At 47.7% G+C, this 26,725-nt stretch overlaps 1 protein-coding gene across 2 annotated transcripts in view; it reads left to right on the top strand.

Annotated features, from left to right (window-relative positions):
* Nucleotides 1-26,725, top strand: part of CARHSP1 (calcium regulated heat stable protein 1) — a 64,107-nt gene extending 37,382 nt beyond the window's left edge. The window contains exons 2-4 of one of the 2 annotated variants that reach the window (XM_030578733.1): nucleotides 1,074-1,266; nucleotides 4,734-4,856; nucleotides 25,010-26,725. In XM_030578733.1, the coding sequence (XP_030434593.1) occupies nucleotides 1,094-1,266; nucleotides 4,734-4,856; nucleotides 25,010-25,172 (459 nt within the window). In that variant the 5' untranslated portion in view covers nucleotides 1,074-1,093 and the 3' untranslated portion in view covers nucleotides 25,173-26,725. Of the gene's footprint in view, nucleotides 1-1,054; nucleotides 1,267-4,733; nucleotides 4,857-25,009 lie in introns of both variants that reach the window. The other variant, XM_030578732.1, reaches the window with a different exon arrangement.

Here is a 26,725-nt window from a genome sequence, read left to right as displayed (position 1 = left end):
ACCCTTTTGTGGAGTTTTGGCAAGAAGACCAAGAATTTGACTGGTTGGAAGAATCGAGTCAGTTCTACACTACAGATGTTTCCCAGCATAGCTCGTCACTCATGAGTGTGATTAGTTTGTGACCTCTGACCAACACAGCTTTGTAGTGTAGATACAGTTGTACCAAAAAAACTGCACTTTTGTTGGAATAGCTAATTTCACTGGGAGTGGGGGTGCATGGAATACGGTATATTGACAAAGGTTTTTGCTGGTGTAATCTTTGTCTACTCAAGGAGCACTTTTCCGGTATAATATACTGGCATAGTCCCACCAGCAAGGCGCTCCTAGCGTAGACCTGGCTTCTCTTATCTTTTCCCTAGCGATGGTTCCTCCTGGTCTGAGCTGAGTTCTGCTGAATAAGTCTTGCACTGCCACTGCCTCTGCCGTGCCTGTTCTGTGGTGTAAACATATTTCAGTCTCCTAGGTTGCGAATCCAGCACTTTTCATACACGTGAAAAAATTCACTTCATGTTACAAAGTAAAAGGAAAGCAAAAAGAGCTGTGTGTTTTATAGTTCTCCAGACCCTCTGTTTCCAATAGAAATTCCACTTCTCATATGAATGGAGGCAGGCCAGGTCTTTGATTCTGGATCAGGGTTTAGGACCAATCCCAGATTCTCTGTCTCCAAGCCTGTAGAGAATGCAGTTTTTAATCTGTTTTATCAAATAAAAAATGTCTTAGGAAGGAACTTAGGAATGCTTTTTAATTTTGTGGGGTTTTTATATAGGTCTACTGTCAATACACATCAAATGAGACTAGCCACACTGGAAATAAGGCAGTGAATCTGTGAGGCAACAGCTTGCCTTTGGATATTTTCTGTTGGAATTTCCCGATGCAGTTCATGAGAACTAGCTGATCGAAAACATATGTCATATGATCCTGCACATAGCAGTATGCCTCGGAGCATTAATATCTGGGCCTATGGGTGCAGGGAAGTGACCCCGCTTTGATGACTTCATAGAAGCTGGAAACCAATGATCTTTACTGAAAAGGTTAAAATTTTGTATTAAATCAGAATTTCCTTCCCCTGGTAGATATTCCTCAGGGATCAGGAATGTCTTCTGAGCCCACATCTTCAGCTTCTGAGCAGTCCCCCACTTCTCCAGCGTCTCCACGTTCTCTCCACCTGCCCGAAAACCGCAGAACAAGAGATCGCTCTCCATCTCCCATGCGAGGTTACCTTATCCCCAGTCCCCTTCCAACTCGACGGACTAGGACATTTTCAGCGTGAGTATTGGGGGAGCAACGGGGGAGGAAGGAAGGAAGGACATCTACTGACAGTTAATGTGACCTCTTTTAATAGCATTCTATGAATTTGCACAAAACCCAAGTTTAATAGCTTTCCTGGTATAACTCTGCCCTTGTTGGGTTCGGCTGGACGCTGCATTTGTGGGTTGCTTGAAGCTGCCTTACAAAGTGTGTGTGTGTGTGGTTGTGGTTGTGGTTGTTTTTAATTAGTTAAGACCCTGATCCTCCATTGCAGTCTGCCTTGTCCAGATCCTTCACCCTCCATCACCCACCCATCCGGTACAGGCCCTTGAGGATTCTACCAAGACAAGGTGGATCCAGAGTGGCTGAGTGAAATAAATATTGCAGGAGTGTCTTAGCCAAAGAGGTCACAGTCTGATCACTGTTGACTGAATGTATGACATGGGCCTGTGATAAAGAGCCTGCACAATAAGGCTGCGCTTCAAAGCCCATTGAAGATCATGGGAATCTTTCCCTTGATTTCAATTAACTTTGGATCAGGCTCTAACTGGTCCAATAAAGAATATTATCTCACGCACCTTGTCTCTAATATTCTGGGACCAACATGGGTACAACTTCATTGCATATATATAATATGAAGCTGTGTTCAGCCATTGGACCCCAATCCTGGAATGAAGTATGGGAGCAGGGGTCTGTACAAGCAGACCTCACAGTAAAATGCTACATCACTAAGACCTCAATCTTTCAGTTTGTCTATATTTTAAGTGCTTCTGTGGCTAGTTGGCTTGGCATGTTTGTCAGCTGTGTTTTACTGCTGTGTAATCCACCTTCTCTTGAAGGAAATTAACATTACTGATTCACTGCAGAATTAAGATTGAGGTTATTTATATTAGCAGTTGTGTTCAGTGAGTTAAAAAAAACAACCCACACCAGAAGAAGTGAACTTAACATGATGTTAATTACAAAATACTTCAGTTGCTCTGAACTTTTCTAATGGACCATTTTATGGTTTAAAAAAACCTCATGAGGTGCTTGCCCAGTTTCATGTCTGGGCTTGACATGACCATAAAAACCACTTCAGGGTTAGACTTTTCCTATATCTAAATTATAGGTTTTAACTATCAGTCATTAATCTCCACTCCAGCTCTTAAAGACTTCATGGTGTTCGGGTTTTATTTTGTTTTGTTTTTTTGGGGCGGCTCCTGTAATTCTTTAATCACTGTTAATTGTCAGAATATTGCTGAATTTGGTAACCCTGAAAATTAAAACAGCTGTTTATTTTGATTACCCTTTTTAAACGAAAGGAGCTCTAAGCCAGTTCAAAGTCCTAAGCTGTATGGAACGAAAGACTGTGGTGGCAAACATTTTGTCGCACCAGGTAGATTTTTAAAATTCGTTTCTGATGCATGTGATCTGAAATTCTCCACTTTAGTTGGTTCATTACAGATTTGAGGTCTTCTGTAAACGTTGCTGGGAGGAGTGCTTTATTTCCCTGAATAGGCTGATTTGAAGTCAATGGATTACTCAGGGCAGTAAGTGTTATTCCCAGTAATAAATACTTGCAGAATCAAGCTCTTAGTTCGCGTTTGGAGGTAGAAATGAAGTTATTCATGGATGATTTTTTCAATACTTCATATTTAAGTTTTTCTGTCCCATTTTCCCACTGTTGGGACTTGTTGCTTTAAATGAGTGATTCAGGAACAGAGCAGATCATTTGAGAGCAGATCATTTGAGATTTTTCAATTCACTCAGATCTAAATAAACCCTCTGAAGGTGATGTACATTGTGAAAATTATGACATGCTTAGGTGGCAATACAAATGACTTACGGGGGGTTGGCCATAATGGAATCCTGCCAGTAGCTCAGAAATGAGAGAGAATCGGCTACGGCAGGGCTAGGCAACCTATGGCACGGGTGCCGAAGTCGGCACGTGAGCTGATTTTCAGTGGCACTCACACTGCCTGGGTCCTGGCCACCGGTCCAGGGGGCTCTGCATTTTATTTAATTTTAAATGAAGCTTCTTAAACATTTTAAAAAACTTATTTATTTTACATACAACAATAGTTTAGTTATATGTTATAGACTTATAGAAAGAGACCTTCTGAGAATGTTAATATGTATTACTGGCACGCAAAACCTTAAATTAGAGTGAATGAATGAAGACTCGGCACACCACTTCTGAAAGATTGCTGATCCCTGGGCTACAGTGTGAGCAAGGGAGAGGTCAGAAGGGTTACTGACAAACTGAAACGCTACATTCCCACCTCCCACCAGCTTTAGATTGGATTCTGCATGGTAGCAGCAGCTCAACAAACAAACAATACTGCAAAATCAGGGACAAAGTGAAAGGTGGGATGAAGAAGCGAATGCAGCCATGAGTTGACCATGTTTCATGTCCTGCTGCTATGTAACTGTAACTCTATCTATTCAGCCACATCAGTATGCCCCAGCTTCCTCAGGGCCCCCAGAATCCGTGTTTCTCATTCTTGGCTATTACCTGGCATTTCCACTACTTTTTGCGCAAGGCGCGCCATTGTCTGATACCACATTATTTATTTATCTCCACACTCTCTCTCTTACAGTCCTTTACATAGCTGAATGCAGGACATTGGGTGCATCACTTATTCCCCAACAAGGCACAGAGAGGTTATCTGTAATGTAGGTATAACACTTGCCTATGAAAGGTAACTGAGAAGTGATGGCTGGGGTGCAAACATCTTGTACAGTCTTTTTTATTCTGTTTTTTTAAAATAGCCATTCTAGAGAGTCACAGGTGGAGAAGAAGAAGAAAGAGAATGGTCTTTAGACAGGTAGTTTGGCTGCCCGGTATCCAGATAAGCATAGCTGAGAGGACAAAATGGCTAAATCACAAAATTTCATGAGCATATTTATCCCTGTTCACTGAAGTAAATTTTTTCATGATCAGTACATCCCATGCTTTATCATACCAACTGCCTATTCAACTACAGCTATTGCAGGTCTGGGAAATGGCAGATCAGCTTTTTTTGTTGGGTGGATGTTATCCGCACCAGTTAAGGGCCTGATCCAAAGGCCATTGAAGTCGCTGAGAGTCCTTATATTGACTTCATTGGCTCAGGCCCTGTAGCAACAGTTATACAAATATCTACATGGGAGCCTGGGACAAGACCGCTGCTGTGTGTGAATAGCCACTTCCAGAAAATCTGTACTCTAAAGCAATCCCAGCACATGTGTTTAAAGGTGTCAGCTGTTGGACTACAGCACCAGCATAGATCTGTATTGATTTTTGACCCATTTTCAAAGGTCATTGGGGTGCTAGATAAGATGTGTGTAGCATACGATACTGTATGTTAAAATAGTTTGCACAGAGAGACATGTTAGTGGCATGTAACTGAACATTTGGACTGTTGTGTTCAGTGTGGATGGTATTCTCTAGCTCTGGTGTTGGTGGAAGTGCACCTATAACTGAACATGGACTGCTTATTTGTGTCCCTCTCCCTGTGCAGGACCGTGCGGGCCTCTGAAGGCCCCGTCTATAAAGGAGTCTGTAAATGCTTCTGTCGCTCCAAAGGCCACGGCTTCATTACTCCTGCGGATGGAGGGCCAGACATCTTTGTACACATTTCTGAGTAAGTCTTTCAAGTTGAAGAGCTGGTTGTTGGTAATGTCCTTTCCCCGTCTCTTTCCTCCCATTACTCAGGTTATAAAAGGATCTGTTTAGTACAACTTTAACCTCAGTGCAGAAAAATGTGCAAATACTATGGAAAGTAGTAGGCTAAGCTGGTTATTGAGCAATACTATAAAGTCGTAGATTTTTAGGCCAGAAGGGACTGTGAGATCATCTAGCCTGACCTTCTGTATTTCACAGGCCTTTACATTTCACCCAGTGTGTTGTGTGTTGAGTCCAATTACTTGTTTGATTAAAAGCATATCTTCCAGAAAGACCAAGAACTCCCAATTTTCATTCACTTTTTTCCCTCTAAGTTTTCTTCCCAATCAATTTCTCTTATAACTTTCCTCACCTTTGGGAAATTAGCCCTTTTGAAGCATAAAGTATCTGTATTACTGATTGGGACAGTCCTCTCTTTGCCCACAATAAATGTAATCAGATCATGATCACTGGTCCCTAGGTAATTTCCAGGCTAGTAGTTAGTTCATTGTCATTTGTCATAATGAACTTCAAAATCAAGTTAACTTGTGTTGGGTGCAATACCTTTTTTGTTAAAAAATTATCATCTATAATGTTTAGAAACTCCAAGTGATGTTTCCTACTGGCTTCATGAGACCTTCAGCATGAAGATCATGAGACCTCCAATTTTTAGAAAGGATCCAGAGATGATCCCAGCAATTACCGGCCAATAAGCCTGATTTCAGTACCGGGCAAACTGGTTGAAATTATGTAAAGAACAGAATTGTCAGATACATAGATGAACATAATTTGTTGAGGAAGAGTCAATATGGTTTTTGTAAATGGAAATCATGCCACACCAATCTACTAAAATTCTTTGAGGGGGTGGACAAGCATGTGGACAAGGGGGATCCAGTGGATATAATGTACTTAGATTTTCAGAAAGCCTTTAAGAAGGTCCCACGCCAAAGGCTGTTAAGGAAAGTAAGCTGTCATGGGATAAGAGGGAAGATCCTCTCATGGATTGGTAACTGCTCTGTGGATTGATTTGATGGCCTGTAACATGCCTCCACCAGTATCCCTCCCTGGGTTTTGTTAGTTAGCAATTGATCCATAAGCATTCAAGGTCCTGTAGTTCTTAGTTATCAGTAGTCCTAAAACAGGTAATAGTGTCTTTAACGTAGAGTGACCCTCTCCTCCACATCTCTTTAACCTACTCTGTCCTTCCTGAGCAGGTTATAACTGATGATTTTAACGTTGCAATTTGTGTGAATCATCCCACCAGGTTTCAGTAATATGAGTTACAGCAAATTACAGCAAATGAGAATTTACCTAACACGGCTGCTACTCTGAAACCTGTTCCTCTCACTTGTATCCCACACACCTAGCATTGGTATATAAGCAACTGAAAATTGTCTTCTGTTCGTATCCTTTCCATATTGGTTCAATTTGTTCAAACACATGGAATTTGAGATTGCACGATGTTAGCCTCCTCAGCACCTCCCCTTGTGTTGATCTTTCAGTAATTCTTTGTTTAAATATGGGCACTTATGTACTCTGGCTCCACCTGACTCCTATTTCAGTGGTACTGGTGCTGTAGAAGTTGGCGCAAATGCCACTTCGATAATGCATGTCTAGAGTTGTCATGTGCATTATCAACCTCCCTTACTCCTGCCAGACCTGCAAACAATGCATGTGCTCTTCAAAACATATCTCTGGATGAAGTGGTTTACTGCTGGAGCTATTCACTGCACGGTCCCCAGTAGTGAGTGTCTGCAGGTTCACGCCCCAATGATGGTGATAGTGATGATTTATTTGTATTACAGGATTGCCTAGAGGTCTCAGTTGAGATCAGGGCCTCGTGCTAGGCTTAGTTTGGCTCTGCACAAACACATTGGAAAAGATGACCCCTGCCCTGAAAAGCTTGCCGTTGAAATAGAGAAGGCAGACAGAGTGGGAGGGAAATGGGCAGGCCATTGGCAAAGCTGGGAATTGAACATAGGTCTCCTGAGTCCCAGTCTAGTGCTTTTTCTACTTACTCACACTGCCTCTTGTTTGTGCTTTACCGAGTAATTCCAGGATTAGCTCTTTTTGCCTGATGATCCCACTGTTACTGATGCAGAGTTGCCTGATGCATGATCTGATGCAGAGTTGCTTTATGTTTTCCTTCCTTTATATTTTATAAGTAGGTTAGCAAGTTTAACACTTCCAAGTTTTGTGGGACTGGAAGGCTGTATACGTCTAGGGCCTAACTCTTCTCTCATTGAAGTCAGTGGGAGTTTTTCCATTGAGATTGCTAAGATTGGGCCGTTAGTTTAAATGTTCACTTTCAGTTCTACAGGTTTAAAATAGTTGACATTTCCCTCCCTCTTATTAATATGTGCAATTACCAAAGTGCTGAAGATTCTGTATTCTTTAATTATTCTAAAGTACGGTTCAGGTAGGTGGAAATAGCTTTTGTGGTTGAAAGTGAATGGAAGTACCACCGTCTCTTCCTTCTGACACCAGGCAGTGCAGAAACGATGATTTAATAACTCTTTTTTGCTTTTCAGCATCTTGCATTGGGAATTCGAAACGCTGTTCTTCATTAATGGGAATTGCTCATTTCAGGAGCGTTGCATAACCCATAATGGCTCAGTAGATTCTAGTGACTCAGTTATCATTATATAGTGTCACTTTCAACATACTATCTATGTTTATATGGGTTCATTTCTTCTCTGTGTTCTTTTCAGCCTCCGGCGACTCTCAAGTGTGATTTGACTAGGAGTGGCATGAAACTGGTTGGCCAGGTTTGCAGCACAGACAGTTTGGAACAAAACCTGAATGCTTTATCTGCACTCACCAACTTTAGGGGTTAGCTAAAAAGGGACCCCATTTAAGTTTGCTTATCTCTACAATGGGGAAGGTTAGTGGATATTCTAAACAGCAAGTGTTAATCTGGCTGCTTCTCACCACAGATGAACATTACTTTAACTTAAAACCAGAAGCCCTGATTTTAATGTAAAGAAATGCGGTGTAATGGTTGGGATTTTGTTTTGTTTTTACCAAGCAACTTTGGTAAGATTGTCTGATCCTTTTTTGTTTGTTCCCACAGCTGTGAGGAATAGCAAGGTTACATTTCAATTTAAATGTGTCTCATAAGCCCATCAAACTAAAAGGATTTCATCAAATTAAACCATTCTTCTATCTGTTTTACCTACCATCGTAACAGGTAACTCCTAAGTTTACTAGAGTTGAAAGAGATCAGAGAGGAAAAGTTCTCTGGTTCAGTTTGTTTTTACTTAGATAGCACTTGTGTATGTTCGGTTTCACTCTTTCTCCTGGTGTGGGCAGTCAGGCCCTGATCCTGCAAACTGTTCAGCGTGGGCAGAACTTTTTGTGAAACCCATTAATATTGGTGCACACAGCAGGTGTGTGGTGGAATTTCCATTTGGAAGCATTTCTCAAATTATATCTCTCCGGAGTGTCTGATATGGAAACTCAGTATTGCCTGATATGTAATCAGACCAAAGGCTGATCCACAGAACTGGTGGTTTCTATTTTTCTGGCCTTCTGCATTAAGTATTGATTCCAGAAAACCAAGTACCTTTATTGAAAAGCTTCCTGGAGATTATTGGAAATGCTTTATATTATTACAGGAAAAAGTAAGTAAACTAGAAAGACGTTATGGCCCACCGAGTGCTGTAAGGTTTTCATGCACTTTGTCTTTGTTTAGAACTGAAAAATCCACTTCCCAATGGGGGTATGAATCCCTGGCAGGGTCTTCTAATCCCTTCTCTTCTCTAACCACAAGGCAGTGCTTTAAAATGAACCACTATCTCCAAGGTAACGGTCTTATTGTAGCAGTAATGATTACAGCAAAATTTCTATCCTTTTGAATATCCTATCTCCATTGTTCTGGTTTCATAGCCAGCAATTTAATGGGGGCTAGTGGTCGCTCACACAGATGCTGGCTTCTTTACTGTCATTGAAGCATAACAACTCATATGACTGTAATTTATTCTTCGTTTTCCATCTGTCTTTCCCAAAAAGACTGGGCACAGTTCCTGATGGTTGACAATCTAAGGGCTTTGAAGCTTTTGTGTGGTAGTCAGTAGTAGAGGAGATCCCTGTAGAGCTTGCTGGTCAGCAGTTTCCCAAACCATCCTGCTGGTGCAGAACAGAATAGCCAGGGAAGTGTGTGGAAGAGTACAAGACAAGCTGCTGCATAGAACGAGCTAGACACTGCAGCATGGGCGCTGTGGGTCCTTTGGGGCTGTGGAGTGTGCATGGTGATAGTCGCTAGTGGTCTAGTGAGCACTAGGGGGCACGCAATGAAGGCTTGTTTATCCCCCAACCGTGTACAGTGCAAACCAGGATTTGTCCCTAGACTGGCCTGATTATAGAGGTGACTGGAAGCTAGCTCAGCAGAGAGCGTCACAAGTGAATGAACCAACATCTGCTTCAGAAAACACCATTGTAGGAGCAGCTGATTTCATGGAATTGGAAAGTGATGTGCCTTGCTTCTGTGGCTTTCTGCAGTTTGTTAGAACTTGGCTGCAATGAGAAATGGCTGCATTGCAGAGACTTCACATTGTCCTTCGGGCTGGAATGTACTGATCCCAGTATTAGTGAACCAATTCTCAGAACTGTGCTCTGTTTGCCCTCCCTACTGTACCTCTCCCTCCGCCCCTCTGCATCATACACAGGCCTTGCAGAGTTCCCCGGCTTGCTGTAGTTTCCTAACGTACTGGGGCATGCATTCTGGAAGAACTAGGTTTGTTACGTCCATAAGTAAGGATGCTATGTTAGCCGGAAACAGTTTGTAAATAGGGATGCATTTCCATCTCAGGCCACGCATTCATACATATGTGATCAGAAGAGATTACTGAAAAGCAAGAGTTTTACTTTGGGCCATGACATCCTTCTTTTGCACCCAGATATGTCCATGTCATATTTGTGTTGCATGAAAGAAATCAGACATTGCTTCTGTTACCCTTCCAGGTTCTTTGGCAGGAATATAGGAATTGTTTTTTTCAAATTCCTCTTTGACTTGCTGTCAGTTGAGTTGCAAGGCCAGCATCTTACCTCAACACTCCTTGGTTGTTCTTGTTCCTGTGGAGTTGTGTATAAAATCATGTATTGGAGACACATGAGAAGTAGTAATTTTTCTCCAAAAGGTGAGTTTATTTCTGAGCTGAGGGACAGAATTGAAAGTGAATATTCCAGCAAAAGAATCGAAGTTTCAGCCCCCAGGAAAACTCGCAGTGCAATAGCTCTGAAATTGCTTTGGAATGGAGAATGTTTCTTTGCTTATTGGAATCTGCCAGTTTAGAACCTCACTGAGGTAAGCCAGGCAAATGTGACCATATCTCTTAAACGACAAAGAGCTACCAGGCTTATGCTATGGTGTGATTCCACTTAAAGCACCGAACCTGGCCTTGGTCTTTCTCACTGCTTTTCAAGTTTGAAGTATTTGTATTAGCAGGGGTTTCGCCAAGTGCACAGTTCATAATGTTTGATTGAGCACTCAAAATTGCTATGGAAGCAAAAAATGAGGACTCAGCAGTGAGCTGAAGTGATGCGTTGTACAACACAAGTGTTATAAATGGCTACATACTACCTGTTGCTGTGCACAGTAATGAAATCTGTTCATGTTAAACTATGATTTCATGGAGTTGCCATCCCATTGCCATGCCGTATGAACATGCCCAAAGGTGGACCAGGCATCCCTTTGGATTTTTATAGCTTGTTTTAGACACCTCTCGCTCCCATTTCTCTGCTCTGTGAAACACGAGCTGATTCATAGGTTGGATTTTATAATTTGAATAGCCCAAGTGACATTTTGAGTGGGAAAAGGAAGCAGGGAGCTGCTCTGCACGGCCCTGCCCATGTTACACTTTAAAAGGAGATGGTCCTGAACAATATTCCCCAGTCAGACCTCCTGTCGTCTTATCCCTCTGCCCACCTGAATCTTGGGGTTGTTGAAAATCCAGATGTGGTTGTTCTGACTTGAGTCCATTGCTAGTTTTGAAGCCAGGCTGTGGCTTTGCCTAGCCCGGGGCTTCAGTGTCTCTTCTTCCCACCCTGCCAGTCCGATGATTTACTTCCATTGGTATACTGAAATATCCAAAGCAGGAGCTGTTAGGGCAGGTAGAACTAGCTCCTACGGGAAGAGAGGGAACAAATCATTCAATGTTATTTGGAGGGGTATGGAAATGAGCAAATTAGTGAGCAGGATTCTCCATAGGTTTTTTTTGCCATTCATGTATTTTCCCTCCTCTCAGTTTGGGTCAGGAAATTCACATAATACTAATGCAAAGTGGGCTTCCCATTGAAAACTACAACAGTATGTGCCCATAGTGATGTTCATAATAGCCCAACCCTGGACCCTTTGTCTGATGCACCCCAAGTAGTCAATAGAAAAGATGAGTTCTTCTTCGAGTGATTGCTCACATCCATTCCAGTTAGGTGTGCGTGCCGCGCGTGCACGTTCGTCGGAAACTTTTTTACCCTAGCAACTCCAGTGGGCCGGCAGGTCGCCCCCTGGAGTGGCGCCGCCATGGCGCCCAATATATATCCCTGCCGGCCTGCCCGCTCCTCAGTTCCTTCTTACCGCCGTGTCGGTCGTTGGAACTGTGGAGCGCGGCATAGCTGTCCTCCACGTCCCTAGCTCTCCTAGTTCTCTATCGTTTATCTATCGTTCATCTCTAGTCCATTATAGTTGTTAATTAGTTGGTTAAGTAGATAGTTAAGTTAAATAGTTGTTAAGTAGTTCTTCGCCGGGGGCTTAGCCCTTCCCGGCACCCGGCGCCAGGCTCATGCCTGTTTCGCCGGGCTTCAAGCAGTGTGCGGCCTGCAAGAAGCCCATGCCTACCAGCGATCCCCACGAAGCGTGCCTGAAGTGCCTCGGGGAATCGCACAGATCCGACAAGTGCCGCATCTGTAAGGCCTTTAAGCCGAGGACAAAGAAGGAGAGGGATCAAAGGCTCCGAACTCTCCTAATGGAGGCGGCACTTGACCCGACGGCTTCGCAGGCCGTGGTATCGGCACCGGCACCGGATCGCTCCGGCACCGAGAAGACTCCTCGGCACCGACCCTCTCCGGCACTGGAGTCAGAGCCAAGGCCGTCGAAGTCTGATACTCCGGCCAGGAAGACCCGGCTAGAGCGCCCGGCCTCGACATCGGCCGTGGCGCCGCCGGCACCGTCAGCACCGTTGACTCCGGGCCCGGCGGGTCCGTTGAATCCGGTACCGCCGAGCTCCCCCATGAGATCTGGGGTTGAGATAGTGGTCCCGTCCACACCAGAGACCTTCGCCTCGGCTCGGGACCTTATTGCCCTGACTGAGCCCACTCGGCTGCCACCCCCGGTACCTCCGGTGCGGGTCGTGTCCAGAGGCAAGCCCATGATATCGGCACCGCCCAGAGGCAGTCGTTCACGATCCAGGTCCCGACGTCTTGGGCGCTCCAGATCCCGACGCCGCTCGCAGTCCCGGCACCGCTCCCCTCAGCGGTACCGGTCGCACTCGCGGCACTGGTCGACATCGAGACGGTCGCGGTCAGGCTCCAGTCGTCCACACCGGCACCGCGATTCCAGGAGCGGGTCCCGACGCTACTCGCCGCACCGGTCGACCTCCCGGCACCGAGCTGGTGGCAGGTCCCGGTCTCGGTCGACCTCCCGGCACCGAGCTGGTGGCAGGTCCCGGTCGACCTCCCGGCACCGAGCTGGTGGCAGGTCCCGGCACCGAAGCGGCGCCCGGTACCGATCAGGATCCCGGCACCGTGACAGATCCCGGTCCCGATCCCGATCCCGGCACCGATATGACTCCCGGCACCGGTCCCCGGCACCGAGACGATCCTCCGTGCCGGCCCGCGCAGACCCTTACCATCCAGGGTCGGCCCCACCATGGCCCTCGAGACAGCCGTCCGTATCTTCCCAGACGGACAGCGGGTATGCGCTGGGCACCGACAGGCAGGCGGCGCTGTTCGGTGATCCGCCGCTGCAGGACCAAGGCCCACAACAGTGGGGATTCTGGACACCCTGGGCATACCATCAGGCCCAGGGCCCCCAGCAGCTCCCTGCTAGACCGGCGACTGCGGAGCGTAGGGCCCCTGAAGCCTCGTTGTCTCGCCCCCCTCCCTCCCCGGAAGGGGAGGAAGGGTCCAAGCAGCAGGACTCCGCTGCGGCTCCGGAGGCAGAGGCGAGGGCTGAGGAAGACCCTCAGTTAGACACTCTCGTGCCTGGGGTCTCATCTTCCTCCTCCCCGGATGAGGCGGTGGCGGGTACCTCCTCCAACAGTCCCCCCCCGCTGGATCTCAGGGCGCACCAAGACCTCCTCAGGCGCTTGGCTCAAAATCTGAGTCTGCAGGCAGAGGAGGTCTTGGAGATAGAGGATCCAATTGTAACCATCCTCTCTTCTGATGCTCCCACCAGGGTCGCCCTGCCCTTCATACGGACCATCCAGGCCAACGCCAATACCATCTGGCAGTCCCCGGCCTCCATCCCTCCGACAGCGAAAGGGGTCGAGAGGAAGTACATGGCCCCTTCTAGGGGATACGAATATCTCCATGTACACCCGACTCCGGGTTCACTGGTGGTGCAATCAGTGAACGATAGGGAGCGTCACGGCCAGGAGGCCCCAGCCCCCAAATCCAGAGAAGCCAGGCGGGTGGACCTCCTTGGCCGTAAGATGTATTCGGCTGGGGCGCTGCAGCTCAGGGTCTCCAACCAGCAGGCCCTGCTGAGCAGATATGCCTTTAATTCCTGGGTGGCAGTGGACAAATTTAAGGAGCTGCTGCCACAGGATGCTCGCCAAGAGTTTGCGGCCATCTTGGACGAAGGCAAGAAGGTCGCACGCACGGCCTTACAAGCCTCCTTGGACGCTGCGGACTCGGCTGCCCGTACCCTCGCGTCAGGAGTTACGATGCGTCGCATCTCCTGGCTGCAGGTTTCCGGACTTCCGCCGGAGCTCCAGCATACCATACAGGACCTTCCTTTCGAAGGCCAGGGCCTGTTTTCTGATAAGACAGACCCCAGACTCAAGAGTCTAAAAGACAACCGGGTTATTATGCGGTCCCTCGGGATGCACACCCCCGTGACGCAGCGTAGACCCTTTAGGTCGCAACAACAGCAGCAACGTAGGCCGTTTTCCCAGTTCCGCCAGCGGCAGGACCTTTACAGGCTCCGCGGCAGGAACGGAAGGCGCAGACAGTCGGGGAACCAAGGGGGGCAGAACCAAGGCTCCTCAAAACCCCCGCCTGGTCCTAAGCCTTCATTTTGAAGGTGCGCCCGAGGGCGCGGTAACAGTTTCCCCTATGGATCCTTCCCCCCCGTTTTCCAACCGCCTTTCGTTTTTCCTCCCGGCGTGGTCCCAAATAACATCGGACCGCTGGGTCTTGAGCATGGTGCAGACGGGATACCGCCTGCAGTTTGTTTCATTTCCTCCTTCCCGCCCTCCTTCCTCGTCCCTCTTCAGGGACCCCTCTCACGAGCAATTCCTTCGGCAGGAGGTGCAGACGCTCCTCAGCAAAGGAGCTATAGAGGCGGTTCCGGAAAACGAGAAAGGCAAGGGGTTTTATTCCCGCTACTTTCTGATCCCCAAGGCCAAGGGGGGCCTCAGGCCTATCCTCGACCTGCGAGAACTCAACAAATACCTCGTGAAGTTGAAGTTCCGCATGGTATCCCTGGGGACCATTATTCCATCCCTGGATCCGGGAGACTGGTACGCCGCCCTCGACATGCAGGACGCATATTTCCACATTGCCATTTGGCCACGCCACAGACGCTTTCTCCGCTTCGTTGTGGGGGCTCTTCATTATCAGTTTGCAGTCCTCCCATTCGGCCTGTCCACGGCCCCGAGGGTGTTTACAAAATGCATGGCAGTTGTCGTGGCGCATCTTCGGCGCAACCGTGTCCACGTGTTCCCTTATCTGGACGACTGGTTGATTCGGGGCACGTCGGAACAGCAGGTCAACAGCCATGTCTGCGTGATCACCGGCATGTTTGCAAGTCTGGGCCTCTTGATAAACACAGACAAGTCCACCCTGAGGCCCACGCAGAAGGTGGAATTTATCGGGGCCGTCCTGGACGCCACTGTGGGCAGGGCCTCCCTGCCTCTGCAACGGTTTCAGACCATGGCGGCGATCGTTCAACGTTTGCGGTCAGCCCCATTGACGTCAGTGAGGACATGTCTAACCCTGTTAGGCCACATGGCGGCGTGCACCTTTGTGACCGACTACGCTCGGCTCCACATGAGGCCTCTCCAGCTGTGGCTTATCAGTCATTACAGGCCGGCAAGGCAACCGTTAGACATGTTAGTCACAATCCCCCAGAAGGTCTTAGATTCTCTCGGCTGGTGGCTAGACCAGTCCGTATTATGTGCGGGTCTTCCCTTCCACCCCTCTCAGCCCTCGGTATCCCTGACAACGGATGCCTCAGATCTAGGCTGGGGGGCCCACCTAGGGGCCCTGCGGACACAGGGCCTGTGGTCCCAGGAGGAGGTGGGGCTACACATCAACATGCGGGAGTTGAGAGCGGTCCGCCTTGCTTGTCAAGCGTTCTGTCATCAGCTTCAGGGTCGTTGTGTCGCCGTGTTCACGGACAACACGACGACCATGTACTATATCAACAAGCAGGGCGGCACCAGGTCCTCCTCCCTGTGCCACGAGGCGATACGACTCTGGGACTTTTGCGTAGCCCACTCCATTCACCTCAGGGCTTCCTTCCTCCCTGGAGTACGGAACACGCTGGCGGATCGATTAAGCAGATCCTTCCTGTCACACGAGTGGTCCCTTCGCCCGGACGTCGCTCTCTCCATTTTCCGGAGGTGGGGTTATCCCCGGGTGGACCTCTTCGCGTCCAAGGGGAACAGGAAGTGCCAAGCGTTCTGCTCCTTTCAGGGCAGGGAGCCGGGGTCGATAGCGGATGCCTTCCTCATCCAGTGGTCGACCCACCTGTACTATGCGTTTCCCCCGTTCCCTCTGGTCCACAAGGTCCTCCTGAAGGTGCGCAGAGACAGGGCTCTCGTGATCATGGTGGCCCCGGCATGGCCCAGGCAGCACTGGTACACCATGCTGCTGGACTTGGCCATAGCTGACCCAGTTCCCCTGCCCCTTCATCCGGACCTGATTACCCAGGACCACGGGACCCTCTGTCACCCAGACCTGCAGTCGCTGCACCTAGCGGCGTGGCTCCTGCGTGGCTGACTGGTTCCGAGCTGCGCTGCTCCACGCCTGTGAGAGAGGTGCTCTTGAGCAGCAGGAAACCGTCCACAAGAGCCACATATTCGGCGAAATGGAAGCGCTTCTCCTGTTGGTGTGTAGAGAGAAATCTCCGCCCTATGGAAGTTTCGATAACCGAAATCTTAGACTACGTTTGGTCCCTCAAAGGGCAAGGTCTGGCCTTATCGTCGTTGCGAGTCCACCTAGCAGCTATCTCCACCTTTCACCCGGGTGCGGACGGTCGCTCCGTTTTTTCTCACCCGACGGTGTCGAGATTCCTGAAAGGGTGGAACGTTTATTCCCTAACGTCCGTCCCCCTGCTCCAACCTGGGATCTTAACCTGGTGTTGTCCCGGCTCATGGGGCCCCCCTTTGAGCCGTTAGCTACTTGCTCCCTGCTCTACCTCTCTTGGAAAACTGCCTTTCTAGTGGCTATCACCTCAGCTAGACGGGTGTCGGAGCTCCGAGCTCTTGTGGTAGACCCCCCATATACGGTCTTCCACAAGGACAAGGTGCAGCTGAGACCACACCCTGCTTTTCTGCCCAAGGTGGTCTCAGCCTTCCACGTCAACCAAGAGATTTTCCTTCCGGTTTTTTTCCCAAAACCTCACTCCTCAGGCAGGGAGCAGCAGCTCCACTCGCTGGATGTCCGTAGGGCTCTCGCGTTCTACATAGAGAGGACTAAGCCCTTCCGAAAATCCCCCCAGCTTTTCGTGGCGGTAGCAGAGCGTATGAAAGGGCTTCCTATCTCCTCCCAGAGGGTATCCTCTTGGGTTACGTCCTGTATCAGGACCTGTTATGACTTGGCCCATGTCCCTACGGGCCGTGTGACTGCGCATTCTACCAGGGCGCAGGCGTCGTCGCTGGCTTTCCTCGCCCGCGTGCCCATCCAGGAAATCTGTCGGGCAGCGACCTGGTCATCGGTCCACACCTTTGCTTCCCACTACGCCCTGGTCCAGCAGTCGAGGGAGGATGCGGCCTTCGGAACTGCAGTGCTCCGTGCCGCGACTTCTCACTCCGACCCCACCGCCTAGGTATGGCTTGGGATTCACCTAACTGGAATGGATGTGAGCAATCACTCGAAGAAGAAAAGACGGTTACTCACCTTTGTAACTGTTGTTCTTCGAGATGTGTTGCTCACATCCATTCCACACCCGCCCTCCTTCCCCACTGTCGGAGTAGCCGGCAAGAAGGAACTGAGGAGCGGGCGGGCCGGCAGGGATATATATTGGGCGCCATGGCGGCGCCACTCCAGGGGGCGACCTGCCGGCCCACTGGAGTTGCTAGGGTAAAAAAGTTTCCGACGAACGTGCACGCGCGGCGCGCACACCTAACTGGAATGGATGTGAGCAACACATCTCGAAGAACAACAGTTACAAAGGTGAGTAACCGTCTTTTTTTTGTGGCATGTCCTGGGGCCTGACAATTCTGTGGCTTGGTCCAAAGACAGGATAGCAAACAGGCAGCGACTCAGGTAGCCGTAAGCCAAAACCATGGTTGAGCACTGGTGTCGTGTTCTCTGTGTGGTGCGCTGCTTAAGAATGTGGCTGCCTGGATTTCATCTTGCAGGTGGCCTCATGATGCAACCCCACCTCAGACGTGTACATGCAGAGCTTGCTCTATAATCTAGGCACTCATCCCGTGAAAGTTCTGTCTTTCGTGCTCATGAGTTTTCTGCTCTCGGTCATCACTTTCCTGCTTCTAGTTCAATGTCGCTGTTACAAAGCTGGGATGGAACTGACATGGAACAAGTGTTCTCTTTGGTAGCTAGGGTCAGTCTCACAGATGGTTCTGAATATCAGGACATGGACAATCTGTTCGCTAGAGAGCTGACATCAAGAGCTGGGAATCAGGGTGAGATATGTCTATAGAGACTGTTGCTTGGTACCATTTGGAGCTTTCCAGGGGTTGTGGCTTTATTCAGTGGCATCTAGCATAGGTTTCTTTGGAATTGTGGCTTGTAGAACGAAGCATTGATTATTTAGCAGGGGACTCTGTTGTTCTTATCTAACCTTCCCCAGGTGCAGGGTCTGCTTCACAGGTGATAGGGCAGAAATCCCTCAAAAATTCCAAGATTTCTGTTTGTGTGGTTGGCTCAGACTCCATTAAGGAAGGTGGATTGGGCAACTCTCTTTTTCTCTTCCATGGCTTCCATGGCCCCTTGTTTGGTCATCCCTTCTTTTGTTGATTGCAAGATTGGAGCTGTTTGCCTGGGACTGAAGTTGTACGAAGGCATTCAGGGTTGATAATCCAGGGTAGCTCTACTGGTCTCTCATGTCTTGCTACTCAATAAAAATATTAGTGTTGTAGGGGTATTAAATGAGTGTTACAAAGTGTGCAAGATACATAGAACTTAGAAGCATGGAAACTAGCTATCTAGGACAGCTCTCTGCCATGCAGGATTGTTCCTTCTGACATATTTTGAACATACTGAAAGCTTATACTAAAAGGTTTCCCTTTGACCTTGTCTTTGTCCCTGGAGAGCTAACTAGAGCCTTACTGATACGAATAGCGACTGTGAGCCTTTAACATTCCATATTTAGACAATTTCTTAATAAGAGCCCTTCCTTCGATTCACGTGCAGGCCTCCCTAAAAATAATGCAGTATAAGATTCTCACAATCATCACATTGGTGTTGTGATGGGAAATGAGAGTTGCTGGATAGCATAAAACTCAATATACATTCTCTCGGTTCTACGCTGAGTCAGGGACTACATTTTCTATCTTAATATTTTTGGCTGAGATTTTCAAAGTACCCTAAGGGATTTAGATACAGAATTCAATTTACATTTACAATTAAAGGCAGTTGGTGTCCAAATCCCTTAAGTGGCTTTGGACAAACTCAGCCTTATTTTCAAATATTCATCAGTCCATAAGAACAAGACATCGTTGTTTTATCCTCCTAGCAGATCCTCTGCTAGATTACATCTATAATCTGAGTTGCATTTATGCAAGCATAGTCAGAAAGAAAATAGCTATCATATACTGAAACACTTTGATTCTTCTCGCTTAGTTTATCTGATCTCTTCAAGTCCACTTGATTTGCAAAACTAAGTTTATTGCCCCCTCCTGTAACTCAAAGAAGAGTTTCAAAACAACCTCTGAATTATCCCTTCATCTTAGACTCCATCACTCAATGCGTTTTTCCACTCCCTCTCTACTGCTGATTTGTCATCTTTCCCATAGCTATACAGTTTTCTTTTTGTCACCAATGGAGAGACTACTCCAGCTCGAATGTTGCTTGCTCTTTAACATCAAAACATCATTTAACCATATCACAAGGCAGGAGCAATTCTCTGTCCGGTGTTTTGCAACCTGTTTGTGTACTGTGGACACAGAGTTAACATTGCTGTATCCAGCGAGACACGCAGAGAGAAGATGCAGGGGAAAGAATCTCCATTCAGTAGGAAGCCAAGTGCATCAGTGTGTGAGAAATGAAGTCTGTCTGCAGCCCTGGGCCATTCTTGCTGGTTCAAAAGGACTGTTCTGTCCTGTTTTTGATCAAGTAACTTTACGTCAACAGGAAGGGGAAGATGTGAGGCAGAGAAGCATTAGAGGGAGGAAGCACTTAGAGCCTTTCTAGGGTGGAGTGAGATTTTTCTCATAAACTTCAGTCTCCCAGCATGTTGGCTTGTATAAGGTTAGAAAAACACAAAATTGATGCAGTCAACATAATGCTCAAACATTTCCTGCCTCTCTTACTAACAGTAGTGTAGAACAAACTGAAACTGGACGATGGTGCCAGGGCTCTAAGGACAGCCCACTGTAAAAACGCTCAGCACGCAGGCTGGGCACTTGCTGTTCTTACTGGCTGGGCGTGCTCACAGACACCCCCATTTTGGAACACGGTCACCAGCATGCCAAGGCAGCTAGCCTTGCCCATTGGGTTAATTACTCTGACCCAAGCTCTTTTAAGTTAAGTCCAGCTTTATTAAACTCACAATTTATGGATTACAGTGATGCCAGCTTCTTGTTCTCTGTGTGGGCGCCCAGTGGGCGAATAGCTGTGTGGATAGAAAAGATAACATGGTAATGGAGAGCAGGGCTTTGGAGCTGTGCTCTGGCTCTGCTCCAGCTCCAGGCAAAAACCTGCAGCTCCACTGCTCCGGAGCTGCTCCATGCTCCAGCTCCGGCTCCGCTCCAAAGCCCTGATGGAGAGCATAACCGTCAACCTCTGTACCCATCCCTTTCGCACTTCTCCCTAAGACATAGTCTGCCCTGCAGGCAGGTGCAGCTCTCATGTTATGTGCATGTCGGTGCACATGCTCTGGATTATTAGGAAGAACTTTCTGTTAAAGTGCACCTGTTTCCCTTTCATCTTGAGAGCTAGCCACATACATGTAACTATATGTGTTGTTCAGATTTTATCACTAGTCAAACATCAGTACAAAACAGTAAACCAATAATTGTTACCACTGAGGCCAGTCTGTCATTTTTTTTTTTTTTTAAACTCTGCTTGGACAAGAACACAAGAGACTGGACTGCTTGCTCCATTACTCATGTACTTAGCATGTTGCGCTGTGTTCAGGGTTCACAGCGCTGCAGGAGACCGTTCAAATCCTTTCAGGCTAAGGATAGTTGTCAGTGTCCCTTTTTAATGCCTCACCGTGCAGTTTTTAGATCGATGTCACCTGTGTTCAGAAAAGTTTTTAAAGCCAAAGCTGACACCTATCCGTGTAGCAGCTCCTTCAGCCAAACTGACGACAGTGCTTGGGAATGGCACCAGTTTGGGTAGAAGCCTATAAAACAGTGATCTGACCGTACGCTCTCGACACCTAGCGTGCGTGTGTCAGTGAGACGGTGGTGCGTTTGGCTGTAGAGACGAATAGATGCTGCTTTGTTTCCAAACCTTTCTAACTCTGCAGCTGTTGCTTTATAAATCGTTGTCTGCAGCTGGCAGAGTGTGTGTGAAGCCCCATGGAAAAGAATGCCTCACTGCTCTTTGCTCCATTGCTTCCACTGGCACAGGTTGGCCATATCTTTTCTTATGTTTATGTTTTTGGTCACTGTTTTAAGTATTTTATTGTCGCCTGGAGTCCCTCACCAGGGGGCTGTGTGTGTTTAGTGGCTGTGCACCAGTCAGGGGCGGCTGCAGGCACCACGCTCCAAGCGTGAGCCTGGGGCGGCTAGCCATGGGGGGCGGCCTGCCGATGGCCATGAGGGTGGCAGTCAGGCTGCCTTTGGCGGCATGCGTGCGGGAAGTCTGCTGGTCCGGCAGTTTCGGTGGTGGGTATGCCAAAGGCGCGTGGCCGGCGGACCTCCCGCAGGCACGCCACTGAATCTGCCTTACCAGCACCTCCCGCAGGGACGCTGCTGAAAGCTGCCTGACTGCCATGGGGCAAAATACTTAGAGCCACCCCTGGCACGAGTGCCCTTCATTGAACGGCATTTGGTCTGTTCAGGTGCATCTCTAGGCCCCAGGGACACTGAAGGACAAAAGAGAGTGTGAGTTTTGTTGCCAGTAATAGCTAACGAGGATTCTCCATTAGCCCAAATAGTAGAAGCCTGTGGGCTGTTGGGAGCTGATGGTCCTCAGGTTTGTTCCTCATGCACATGCATGATATGGTGTGACAGTGGAGTTATAGCATAGCTACTGATTTGTTACATCTTATGGGCAACTGGCATTCACCATTGTGCCTAGACTACTTCTGGGATAGCATGGCCCAGTGCTGAGTCCTTTAGGTACTCACGTAAGTTATGTTCATCTCAGGTACTTATTGTAAACGTGCCATCCCCAGACGAGTAGTGATGAGTGGAACATGAGACTTCTGTCTGAATGACTCAAGCCGATTCATATCAGGCTTACCACCTCCAAGAGTATGGCTGCACTGCAGTAAAACCTCTATGGCTGGCCTGTGTCAGCTGATACGGGCTGCGGGGCTATAAAATTTCAGTATAGATGTTCAAGCTTGGGCTAGCTCTGGGACCAGCAAGGTGTGTGTGTGTGGGGTCCTAGAGCTTGGGCGCCAGCCTGAGGCTGAATGTTTACACTGTAGTTTTATAGCCCCATAGCCCAAGCCCCACACAGGCCAGCTGCAGGAGTTAAATTACAATGTAGATTAATACCCCTAGCTGAAGAGCAGCCACAAAAGCTGCATCAGCTGGTCTGTCAGTGCTCATTAGCTCAGTCTCTGCATTTTCCCACAGCACCTATTGTTCTCCAGTGATGTTCTGATTAACCCTTTGACACTGGGACTTTGGCTTTCTGGTGCCTGGTAGCACTGTGGTAGTGCTGTGATGCTGCATTGATAGTCAGGACCTCTCACATTTGTATCTAAGCCCCTGGGAGCGGCTTGTACTGCCACGTACATAGCAAGAGTGTTTTATTGGGTCACAGTGGAACTGTTTGGGATCTAAAGGCTACAAGGCAGACTGGATGCTGGAGGGGTGGTAGCCATTTCTTTTGAGCACTTCCAGTGGTTCCGCTGAGGGTAGTCTCAGTAGTCTCTGCTTTCAAGAAGCTGCTTGTACCCACTCTCTACAGCAAGCTCCTGGAGTCAGGAGGTGGGTACTGTCAAGTCTCAAATAATCATATGGTTAGTGTGATCAGAAGTGGATTAAGATTTACTGGGGCCCTGGACACAAAGAACTCTCTCCCCTTCCGCCACCGCCCCCCGTAAGGCCCCCCCCATGGGGCCCTAAGAGGCATGCTGCAGGGAGGGCAGAGACATGGGCCGGGGGCTGCTCTTGGGCCCCTGTCCAGGGCTCCCCACAGCGAACCGGAATCCCTGGGCAGCTCTTATCATGGCTCAGATCCGGCTTCTGTCCTGGGCAGGGGGGCGGGGCTGGGGGAAGAGGAGCAGGGGCGGGGCCACTAGTGCTGGAACTGGCGCCCCCCCCACCTCTACCCAGGTTCCGGTGCTCCTGTGGTGGCCCCCAAATTGGCCAGAGCCCCTGGGCATAGGCCCATGCATTAATCCACCACTGAGTTGGATGCAGCTTGGGTTGGGAGGGCAGCCGGGAGCCAGGGGAGGTAAAGATCAGTTGGATCAGGCTATGTGGGGAAGGTGCATTGAATTTGGTGGAGCTGGTATTAAATCGTAATGGAAGACTTTACTTAACTTTCCCCTGGGAAAGCTTTTTCTGCCTTATGTTGCCATTTCTCATTGCTGTAAAAGGCTGATTTTACGCAGGGATTGCTTCTGCAGAGGCCCTGTGTTGACTGTTTTGCTTCATGCTTCTCTGTCTGGAGTTGTATTCCCGTGGGAAAGAGGAGCTTTTCTGCAGCTAGTTTTTTAAACCTATGCGATAGGAGAATGTGTGGCTGAGAGTTGGCTACACAAGTATTATTAATCACTTGGGCTCTCACAGCCTTCAAGGGCGAAAAGCTTCTTCTGAGCTCTTAGCCCAGCTTCCTGTTATGTTTGCTCTGTTAGAGGCAGGCTGCTGGGGGGCAGGGAGGAGGGTCCTTGCAAAAGTTAGTAGCAGTCAGTGAAAATGTGGAGAGTTAGTAACCTTTAATGTTCTGTATGGCTGACCCTGCTATTGGGATATAGGAGGAGGAGATGCATTATTTTCAGTTGAGTTCTGCTTGGATTGCATTCAGTAAACAGCTACCAGTTAATGAGCTGACTATGCAGCTTGGGTGTACTTGCTCTGAGGGCCTTTGTACCCACCTTAACGCTACTGATTAATAAGAGATAAAGGGAGTGAGTGTCGTCAGTGGAAGCTGAAAGTGGCTCAGCATTTGACTGTTCCATGAGGCCCACGTTTGGAATTTTTAGGGTTAGGGGAACTCTAGGGAAAGAACTCTAAGGCATTTGACACTCCCTTGTATATTAATTTTGGTGTCCATTCTGTTCTCTCACCAAAAATGTTAAGAGAGAATTAAGGTTGAGAATTCAATCTCAGTAACTTAAGGGTTAACATAATCACAGGGATGTTGTCATTCTCCCAAAATCTAGGAGTGGAGATGATGCTTAAAAGAAATCCAAACAAGTTAAGGTAAGAACTGCACATTTAAGGGTTAGGCAACCTTTAACTGAAGCCTGCAGTGATGTCATGGAATAATCATACAATTCTGACTTGAGGCATTGATTCAGCTGGTTCGGCATTAGACTCTTCCCCTCTGGGTGTGATGCTCACTTGCCCCCTCTGCAAAAAGCTGGGAAATATCTGTATTTCTGGACGAATAGCTGTGACAGAGTTTCCCACCTCACTACGTGAGGAGGGGTTAATTTCTTTCCTGGGACAGGGTCCTGGGGAAGGAGTCACATGGACTATAGGAATCTCTGGCTTGGTGGGAAGCAATGCTCAAGAACCCTCAGCATCTGAATGGAGTGGCCCTTGGAGATACTGTGGAGGACAGCCATCAGTCATTAACTTTTAATGACAGGCAGCTGAACGTGTGGAACCAGCATAACTGCAGCTTGAAACTACAAGACACTGAGGTGTTAGCTCACTGTAATAAGAACTTGGCTGCCCAGTGCAGTACTGCAAATTGAGTCCTGGATGCTCTGGGCTAGAGGCAGGGGCTTCCCGTACTGTGGTCAGTGGACTAATAAATGCCGGCTTGTTTTGAGAAGGCCACCCTTTGTTGCTGCAAAACTTCTGCCGGTTGTATGGTTTCCCAAAAGGGGTAAGTCTCCAACAGGGGCATAAAGTCCTTCGGACCCACTGGAGAAACCACAGCAAGAAACAGAGTCTTGCAGCCAGAGCCCCAGTCTTGGTGTGGGCAGAGCCATGGGACTCTCCCTTGCAAAACGTGGAGGCTTAGGGCAGAGCACTAATGGGGTATGCTCCCAGAAAGAGAGGATAAAGGTCAGAGGCCTGGTAGGCCCTGGGGATCTACAGATAGGAATTTAATGTGAAAGAAAAGTGCAGGTTATAGAGGTGCTGAAGCAGCTGTTACAGAGCAATAGCAGAGGTGGTACAACTAATTATTCTGCAAGTGCCAGAATACATTTACCTGGAGCTGTTCCCCCCCCCCCCTCCCGTTTTGTTTTTCCCTTAACAGTATTGAAGGAGAATATGTTCTAGTGGCTGGCGATGAAGTCACCTACAAGATGTGCTCTATTCCACCTAAGAATGAGAAGCTGCAGGCTGTAGACGTGGTCATTACTCACCTAGCACCTGGAACAAAACATGAGACCTGGTCAGGACATGTTATTAGTTCCTAAGTTACCCTGCATGGAGCTGTATCATTGAAGACACTCAACAATGACTTTCACGTGAGACTGACAAATGACTATTTTGCATATTGAGTGGGAAAATTGTTAATAAGGTAGCGTTGGCCAAATTACCATTCTAACGATAGGCACGATACTTAAAAACAACATACAAACTCTAAAGGAAAAAAATAGCTTAAGGAAATTTCCATGCCGGGCTTGTCTGCTTTTGTGATCTGTGACCTGATTGATAGTGGCTGCCCAAAGGTGTTAGGAACTCTAACTAAAACAGATCGGAGTGATAGATTTTCTATCAAAATGGCAGCACTGAGGGACATAGCTTAGAGACCCAATATCTACCTGTAACATATTGTTCCCTTGGGCTAAATTTCTGTAAATGTGGTGAATGCTCAGGCAGCAGAATGTCAGCAGAATACTGCTAAAAAGTCTCTGCATAAATGTACTCAAGAGAGAGCGAGAGACATTTAGTGCTGCAATTTCTTTTCTTCATAAGCTAAATAACAAGCACGCTGTACAAAGTCTTTATCTGACAGTTATCAGTTTTGACAGCACCTTCTGGTTAACTGTCAGGTGGAACAGTTGCAAATTGGCTCGCTGCAGGAGTGTGGAATTGTTAGCTTTATTAAATGTGGGTTGTTTGTGAATTTACTTCGTGTGCCTTGATGGGTGATTAGCAACAGATTTACAGGCCAGTAGTTACAAAAGTAGGTTGCTTCACACTACACAGTGGAAAAGCAAGAGGTGGGAGTGGTTCACAGCCTCTGATGGTGCCTGAATTTAATGAAATCTTTAAACTGCCTTGATTTTTTTCATCTCTCCATGTTTGATAGAGTAGTTAGTGTCTACCATGGTTCGTTAGCATTTACACATTCACGTCACTTATGAAAAAGCGAACTCTGCCATGTTCAGATCACTGTATATAAAATGCTGCGTGAATTATTTAGTAGCTTGAGTTATAAAGCCTTGAGGTGGATTCTTCAGTCATGTTTTCCTGCAAAGCTTGCTCAGTGGTATATAGTGCTACCACCACCACCACCTAGAATCTCTTCTCCGCTTCTGTTGCTGCTGGCTTTCATGCAGACAAACTATTGTAACTGTTTGTAACTCTGCACCAGCTCTGATACTGCTTGTCCCCATAAGTTTTCCAAATGAAGCATTGTCTTTACACCCTCCCTTCTCCCCCGAGTGAGCAGAAATTAAAATGGTTGGAATGAAACTCTCTTCTCTTAGTTATCTGGAATTTGCCTGTTCACTATAGTAACAATCAGTACTTGTGCTGTTGTGGAATTCATGAAGATGCTATTTTACAGAGAAAGGTGAAACGTCTCAAGCAATTTCAACCTACAGTGATTAAAAGAAAAGAAATGTGAAGGTTAATAATTACTGTGATGTTTTGTTTTACTTTTAATTCTTCTATATTGTACTAAATAGCTTGTAAACTACTTTTGAGTTTTAAACTTGTATTTGTTGTGGGTTTAATATGCTGTAGATTGTAGATTAGCATACACTGCTTCCTTCACAATAAAAGTTTATTTCATAACTGA

Source organism: Gopherus evgoodei, chromosome 10 (genome assembly GCF_007399415.2).
Source record: "Gopherus evgoodei ecotype Sinaloan lineage chromosome 10, rGopEvg1_v1.p, whole genome shotgun sequence".
Taxonomy (NCBI): domain Eukaryota; kingdom Metazoa; phylum Chordata; order Testudines; family Testudinidae; genus Gopherus; species Gopherus evgoodei.
Note: the sequence above shows the minus strand (reverse complement) of the source record. Positions and strands in the feature narration are given on the sequence as shown.